Source organism: Odontomachus brunneus, unplaced genomic scaffold (genome assembly GCF_010583005.1).
Source record: "Odontomachus brunneus isolate Ranch 3 - 2012 unplaced genomic scaffold, Obru_v1 Obru_scaffold_026, whole genome shotgun sequence".
NCBI classification, from domain to species: Eukaryota; Metazoa; Arthropoda; class Insecta; order Hymenoptera; family Formicidae; genus Odontomachus; species Odontomachus brunneus.
Window position 1 is genome coordinate 1,310,602 of NW_022639476.1, and position 8,522 is coordinate 1,319,123.

General features: G+C 40.0%; 2 protein-coding genes across 5 annotated transcripts in view; one reads left to right on the plus strand and one right to left on the minus strand.

Annotated features, from left to right (window-relative positions):
- The window catches only part of LOC116842632 (hemicentin-1-like), a 287,444-nt gene extending 284,863 nt beyond the window's left edge, over window positions 1–2,581 (plus strand). For all 4 annotated transcript variants that reach the window (XM_032812102.1, XM_032812103.1, XM_032812101.1 and 1 more), the window contains 2 exons: window positions 940–1,052; window positions 2,201–2,581. In XM_032812102.1, the coding sequence (XP_032667993.1) occupies window positions 940–1,052; window positions 2,201–2,269 (182 nt within the window). In that variant the 3' untranslated portion in view covers window positions 2,270–2,581. The remainder of the gene's footprint in view (window positions 1–939; window positions 1,053–2,200) is intronic.
- LOC116842719 overlaps window positions 1–7,041 on the minus strand; it is a 294,323-nt gene extending 287,282 nt beyond the window's left edge. The window contains exons 1-3 of the mRNA XM_032812314.1: window positions 7,008–7,041; window positions 6,481–6,584; window positions 6,122–6,273 (exon numbers count right to left, since the gene is read on the minus strand). Of these exons, the coding sequence (XP_032668205.1) occupies window positions 6,122–6,273; window positions 6,481–6,584; window positions 7,008–7,041 (290 nt within the window). The remainder of the gene's footprint in view (window positions 1–6,121; window positions 6,274–6,480; window positions 6,585–7,007) is intronic.
- Between the last annotated feature and the right edge of the window lie 1,481 nt (window positions 7,042–8,522).

Sequence of the window (8,522 nt, forward strand, 5' to 3'; positions counted from 1 at the left end):
GGGGGGGGGGGGGGGGGAGAGAGAGAGAGAGAGAGAAAGAGAAATAGACAGAAAGAGTAGCGAAAAGGGACAGAAGGACAGAGATTTACCATTTAAATCTTACAAGCGCTCCTTTAAGAGAGGACTGCAGGCATATCGTCCGCGCATAACCGGCCATCCCATTCGGTGAATTTCTACTTAGACTGATGGAACTGCCACATTTGTACGAGGATCTCAAGAATATCGGGTTTTGCCTTAAACCGGCGGCGCGCGTTAACGGTACTTTTAAGAAAATTGCACATACGGTATGTGGGCGGCTCTAGTGTGTATATATATATATATATATATATATATATATATATATATATATATATATATATATATCGACATATGCATAGCTGCGCCGGAGCCTGTGCAAGACGCGTATGCGTATATATACGTATAAAGATACGCGTGCCTTAGACGATTCCGCACAAGGGAGCACATGGATATCCACGGCGAGTTCCGAGGGGAAACAGACGGCACTTTATTTCCAATTGCAATTCCAAATCAAGATTCCAAATCAATTTAATCTAAGCGGACATTCTGTTATCGCCGATAAATTCAATTCTCGGACGGTTTCTTTCCCTTTCTCCCCTTCTCCCCCCTCTCTCTCTCCCTCCCTCTCTCTCTCTCCCTCCCTCTCTCTCTCGACTCACGTCGCGCAACATCGCGGAGGAAGCGCGTTCACCTGGCGCTCTTGCCCAGCTCTCTCTCCCCCAGCTTCGATTCCCCCTTACAAGCCGGAAACTTTCGGCGCAAACAAAACAGTAAGAGCAACAGAAAGTGCCGCCCGCGAGTGGGAAACGCCGCGAAAGTTGTGCCCACCGAAGAGAAGTTCAAAATACTTTGCAAAATCTGTGAGCTTACTTCAAACCGATTATGCGATTGACGCTAAGTCCACCCTGGGACTTCTTCCAGACAGAAAGCTTCCTCGTTACGGGTCCCTGCCGCGAAGACCACGTCAGCTGGAAGGACGCGAGATGTCTCACGACGTCCTAGAGGATTCAGATTATCCGAGAGCATCGCCAAACGTGAGTTAATCTGATTTTTATCCTTTTATATTGACTCTCGAAACGGAGACCGCGTCCTCGAGTGGCACATCAGTGAGGAAGAAAGAACGACGTCTCGCTATTCGAGAAAAGGATATCACGGGGCGATATACTAACGCCTGTTATTACACACATGATCATTTCGAGCTTTCCTACCATCTTTATAATGATTCGAGCGTCGCCGGAGATGCTACATAATTTCTTTGCCGCATCGAGATGATGTAAGGCGATCTACGGTAAGCGCGTATACCTGCACGTTCGCCGATAGCCACGAACACAGAAAACCACTTTCGAATTCGATCCGGTGTGCTTTACGATCCCGCTTATCGCCGTTTACCGACGAGCCAGATTCAGCCAGCGAAAGCGTTTCCGTCGCGCCTAATAGTTTTCGAGATATTCGACCTTTCTTTGGTCCATGATACATTCAGTCTATCTATTCAGTAAACGATTTGAAGCAGAGAACTTCGGTTCTCCGGTATTATTGTGAACGCGTTCCAAATAGCTCACATGTGTCAGCTTCGTATCTAAGATTAAATCATGATCGTGACAAATCTTTTCGTTCAAAAAGTCTGCTTTTCCGTCTCCATGCTCGTTGCATTGAAGAAATTCACCGACTCCGTCACTCCGGCGATATATACGCGCGTGTATGTATATTCCACATTATAAAAATACCATAAAAGCCTGGCGCTATAAAAATTCTATATCGGTATAGCGAGTAAAAGTTCTTCGCGCGCGCGCCCGGATAAATCGAATTCAATTTCCACTCGTCGCTTCTACATTTTTCTAAGTGGGATCATATACCTCCGTCGGGACAGGGTCTTTTAACCTTAAGCTCTAGACAAATATCTTCCAAACTCGATTTAACCCGGTGGCGATGCGGTATCGTATCGAATGGCAACGGCGTCACGGCGCGCGTAAGCTCCGTCGTCTTGTTTTATTGTTCCGCTCAAATGAGAATTTCTACAGCGGCGCGAGGTAATCATACGAATATAAATTTTAATCGCCCGAGACGCGAGCGCGATATCCCCTGTTCTCGATCAGCGAGAACGTGACTTTCACGACTGTACACAACAATCGATACTCGTTCCACTATCTTAAGCTCCTCGCTCTACCTCCTCGGTCGATTTCAGACATTCTACAGCCTCCAAAGGCCGCACGTAGAGTCGATCGGCAGGAGCATTCAAGAGAGCTGTATTTAAGGGTCAAACACCGGCTGGGACACCAAGGAGAGAAGTGGGCGGCGGTCTAGACGGATAGACGCGAGAGGATCCAGACGGCCTGCATTGCCTACTTCTGGGTCGTCGACCATCGTTCAACAGGGTATACGAGGCCCCTGGACCATGGCTGATGGTGATTCGCGAGGAAACGAGAATTCATACACACACACACACGCTCGCGCCGCGTTTTCGCGGGCTCGAGCGTACGGAGAGAAATACATTTATAGCCACTTGATTCACTACGCCTTTGTAAATATTGTATATAAATAAAACACATCAATTTTTTTCGTGTTACACGTTCGTTTCGTGTCTCGCGTCTCCCATCAGTTGTCTCTCTCGCCTTTTCACGACAACGCGCGTTTATATGTTCCTCAGAAGATCATCTAAACGCGAGTATCTACTTCTTTTTTATTTCGCGCACTTTTTCTTATTGCGACCGAGGGCCTCTCTCGATCCGGTCGTCTCGCGTCACGATCGCATTTTTCGAAACTTTACAGCGGACTTTAGATTAAACTCGACGTCGAATATTTCTTTTTTCTTTCTTCCCCTCTTTTTTCTGAGAGTATTAGTATCATAAATTGAAAACTAGATCGCGCGGACAATCTGTCGTTTATTTCGTACGAGCGCGAGCTTATCTGTTTATTCAAAAAGTCCTCCTTTTGCCACTTTTATGGAGCAATCCACGTTCTCTTTCCGCGTGGCGCTGCGCGACGCGTTACCCTACGAAGAAAAGCGCAAGAGAACGGCATCACGGCTAGGTAAATCGCATCAAGCATAACAACATCGCGGCGAGGAACTAGCAGCTTCTTCGCAACACCTCCTTTCGTCGATCTTCTCCTTAGAAAGGAAATAGAGAGAGGAAGAGAGACAAGGATCTCATCGTCGAAAGCTTTACGAGAGTTCTCCTTTAGTTCCTTCATTTTCGTGTGATTTTTTCGATAGTTCATCGCTCGATGATTAAATATGCGAAATTGCTCGATGATTAAAGCTGCGATTAACTTATTTATGATATAATGTGACATGGGAATGCTATAGTTATGTCAAATTTCACTGCAATTGTTATCTCGTATGACACTTTGACAGCTGCATTTACGTGAAAAAAATGTCGTCTGTCGCCAGCAGATTTTTTAAACTATTTGAGAGCTCGTTTAATCCGTAATATAAAGGGGAATATTTTCCTTATATAAAAATTAGTAGATCTATCTTTTTAACAACTATACATTAGCAAAATGAAATCACGTAAACAGTCGTCAAAGTGTCAGAAACAAAATTTCACTGTTGTCTAATTGGATTTTCGCGTCGAACAAATGTGTCATGCGTCATTAGAATTAATAAGGCTCCGTTATCAACAGGAAAATTTGCGCTCGTTGGACTAGCGAGTCCTATGAGAGGGACAGTGGGTCACGATACGGCAGTTTGTTCCGCTTGTTGGAATATAGCGCTTTAATGTGGCGTATTTCAGGCTGAGCACGTAATTGGCCATTCGAGATGCAAAGTGCGTCTACCATTCGCATGCCCTTCCCACCCCCTGGCTGCGTCTCGCGGTGTCGATCCGCGCTTATGCGCCCTTTCCTGCATCCAAACGACGGCGGATAAAAGCGGTACATAAAAGCGCGATAGTTCCGAATAACCGGCTGCCTGCGAACGTAGATACAGATACCGTACTCTCGGTCGCGCATTTAACACCGAATGCGACAGTTTGAAAGTATCGGCGTTTCGTCCATCCCGTATAAAAAAAAAGTAAAAAAAAATAAAGAAATGTAACGGCGGCATTTTTTGATATTGGAAGTCGGACAAAAAAATTGCGCACGGCTGAGTCCGTCCAGAGAAGGAACAACTCAAATAACGAATTCGAAGAAGGCTCGTGAGTGAGTTTAATCCTCCGTCGAAAGCGAGTGATTACGGCTACTAAAATATACCACGACAGCCCGCTTATATATCCTGCCGCGGGAATGACGCCGCGCAGATCCCACCATCACATCTTCCGCGAACTGAAACTTTTATGATTTCACGTTTGGCTGCGTTCGTTTAAGTTTGCGCGCACAAACTCGCGCGCGGCAGCCGTCGTCGCAAGTGCTTGACGGTACATTTACATGCACGGAACTCCTTGTGTAACTTACATCTCGCGATTCGCTACCCCGGAAGGCGCGAGCGCCACTTCATATTTATCTCCGCATTAAAAGGCAGAATTCACTGTGGAGTGATTCTTCGTACGAAGAGCGTTTGATTTGCAGTCTTTTCAAATTATAATAAAGTTTGTAGCTTGATATACTTAATAATAACTTAATAGTATAAACTTAATTGTTTGCACTCAAAATAGTTTTTCTGCTATAAGGAATTAGCAACTCAAAGCTGTTTTGATAAAAAAGTTGATAAAATTTTTTACAACTAACAAAAATAAATCACACATAAATTAACGGATAAAATTATTGTATATTTCAGTATATAAGAGAAAAATGTTTGGTATTTGTAATTATAATCATATAGAGAAATAATTACTATAAATTATAGTCAAGATAACCATTTTTTAGTCAATTGCATTATAATTTTAATGATAATAACTTTATAAGCATTTTACTACTACTATCTTCGTGTTGGAACAACTAAAAAAAATATATATTTTTAAATATATATTTTTATATTTAATATATATTTAAATATATATTTTTAAATATGTATATTTTTTAGTTGTTCCAACACGAAGATAGTAGTAATAACATGCATATAAGGTTAATATCACTAAAATTATAGTGCAATTGACTAAAAAATGGTTGACTTGATCATAATTTATAGTAATTATTTCTCTATATGATTATAGTTACAAATACCAAACATTTTTCTCTTAGTGTACTATCGAGATCAAACATAAACAGTTATTGTCGTCTCTCACTCGCCATTTGAGTTACTGTCAAATCAAGTAGCGACTGAGAGTCGCCTCTCGAGTGCAAAGGGTTAATAGTATAAAAAGAAATATGCCTAATGTATGAGCAAGTATTTCAGTTTTTATCTGAAGTATCCGCGGTGTCTCGAAGGACATCCTGAGTTGAAATTTTGATTCTGCATTAGCCTTGCAAATTCTGTAGAATTTGTAAGGTCAATGACGAATCTTAAGATATAATTGTTTGTCCTATTTTTCTACCATGATTATACAAACGATTACTTACTGTTTTCTTCTTTCTTTTCTTGTTGAGTCTTAAAAAAAGACTCATTTCAGAATTATGCAATATTTAATTATCTCACTAATTCATCTATATTTAGTCTTTATTCTTAATTTCAGTTAGCAATATATTAATTATACAAATTATTCAATGACAAATAGAATATATTATTTTCTTCATGTTTTCTTCAACTTTAAAGAAGGCCTCATTTCAGAATTATATGATATTCGATCATCTCAATAGTTCACCTGCATTAATCTTTATTCTCAATTCCAAACAACAATATATTAATTATATGACTTACTTAACGGCAAATAGAATATGTGAGATAAGCAAATATTTACATAATTAATTGATTAAGCAAATATTTACATAATTAATTTCGTTAAATAATCACATAAAGATTGGTGGAAAAGTGAGTAAAATATAACACATTTTATTCTCATCGCTTATGACTATCTTTCTTTTTCCTTTTTTTCTTTCTCTTTTTTAGACTCCTATTAACAATTATTACTTAGCCTCAGGTGAGATATTCAGATTTGAATTTCAAAATAGATGTGAATTTTTAGCTAAATTGTTTAGAAAATTTCTCACAAAATATTTAGATCTGAACTCAGAGTTAAATTTGAATTTTTCATTTGAATCACATATGCGACATTGCAAATAAATGACTTACCATTCCTTGAAATACATGTTGCATTGTTGTCCTGTCGTCGTCCCATTATCTAGCATCCTCCACTTCAGCTTCCTCCTTCGATCCAACGTCCTGCTGTCAATTTCTGCGGACGTTTCATCGTGGCATTGACACTGGCACTCACGTAGGTACGTCTGAATCAAAGATATGCGTGTTAAGTAACGCGATGCCGACGAGAGTTCAGTCGAATATTCTAGAAGTTGACGAGAATAATCGAATATGACAAGAATCCCGTATCAGACTAAAAATCGAGTTACAATCGCATGAATCAAGTAAATCAGAACCAAAATTTAGATTAGCGAATTCAATCAGTATAAACATAATATTCCAAACTTTCTTACCTTCACGCGCACTTTTTTAAGCGATCCGTTTCCTTCCAAGATGAGTAGTGGTCTGCCCGCGCTCGACTGCCGCGCCGCACCACTACGAGTTCGCTGATTGGCTCCTTGAGTTAGTTCAATGTCAGCCAATCACAAGCGTCGTTATAGACGCGTCACTGTAAACGGAGCGTTTAATTGGTTCATTTCAAGTATTCAAAGGAGACGTGTCCTACTACGTACCGACGCCACGGCATAAAGCTTCGAGTGTCACGAGTGTCTTCGCGTCGAGGCGGAGTGCAGAAGGTGCATATAAACCATTGAATAAAGAATACCAGGAAAGAGCATATTGCAATATATCGTGGATAATCGATTGTGTTGCATTGATTCAGTTTGATGACATTATAAGTGTAACTACGTTACCGAAAACACTGGCGGTATACTTCAAACATCTTGGAAGTACATAGCATAGGAATATTAATTTTAAAAGAATAATAAAAAAATTGTATTTATATTTTGCTCATATTGGTGAGGGAAATAAAATTAGTCACTTGTAATAATTTTCTCTTCAATACGTTTACGCATCTTTGTCTATTCGATTAATTGGCAATATTACGTCTAACATTTACTTCGATTCCATAGTATCGATAATCGCATTTGGTTCACTTTCATTACGTCACATCCTTCTAACAAAGGATTTTCTCTTTATGCTGCTTCCTGGTATTCTTTATTCAATGGTATAAACAAAATATTCCAGACTTTCTAGCCATATTTACTTTCGTGCGACGCGCACTTTTTCAAACAATCCATTCCATTCCAAGACGACCGGTGGACTGCTGCGCCGCACTGCTGCAACTTCACTAATTAACTTCTTGAGTTAGCTTAAAGTCAGCCAATCACAAGCGTCGCTATAGACGCGTCGCTGTAAACGGAGCGTTTTATTGGTTCACTTGAAATATTCAAAGGGGAACTCATTTTCCTACGCGCCGATGCCACAGCAAGCAGTTCAGAACGTCACAAACGTCTTCGCGTCGAGGCGGAGGGCAGAAGGTGCGTATAAATCATTTTTAGAAACTTCAATCGCGAACAGAAACTTTGTCAAACGGTGCGAATATAAATCACCGAGTTGGCAAGGCAGTTCCGAGCAGTTTCTCCTTGAGATCGGCTGAAGATAATTGATATAGCGGAGTAGAAGCGCGTTGTACATTCGAAACGTTAATTAGAAGCCGCGTTTTTATTATCAATCTACGCGGGCGTGACGCGATACGATCGACGAACAAATGGTTTGTCGTTCCAGATATCCTGAAATCCAGGATCGATGCGAACTTTCACGCGAATAACCGGTGCAATTTACTCTTGCCTGCTTCTGTCCGTAAGGAAGCACCACGGCAAGAAACGGAGGGACTTCTCCTCATTTTTCTTATTGCGCAGATTAGGAAGGATCAACCGGTCCATGAATGTCGCGCGGAAAAATCCTCGTGTCGATACTCCAGACAACTCGTCCTTGTAGTGCAACTCGTCTCTCGGGAGGATGAGAAGGCCTTCAGCCAGAAATCACACGAGCAACGGACGAGTGACTCAGTTATTTGTCACTGAGGTAATTTTAAACGATCAATATCGATGTAATGATAACATATACCGCATAAAGATTATTAAATTTTGATGTATTAACTATAATCGATGAATTAATAACTGTAATGATGAATTTAATAATTGTTTGATAAGATTACATAAAATCCATGGCAATAAAAGGGGAAAGGTATTCGCAAATTTAATAACTTTATGATATTGTACATTGATATACTATCGGGAATATAATATGAAACATAATTTTATTGAATTCTCTGTTCTATTGTGTCACCAATAACGCAAAAATGCGTAAGCAAATCGCAAATAATTGCCTGTCCGTTTACTTTGTGCCAATTAGCTTAATAATGGGAATATTAAATAGATGTTCTCGACGAAATATATTCATCGCAAATATATTCGACGCAAAATATTCATATATTTATATATATATATATATATATATATATATATATATATATATATATATATATATATAT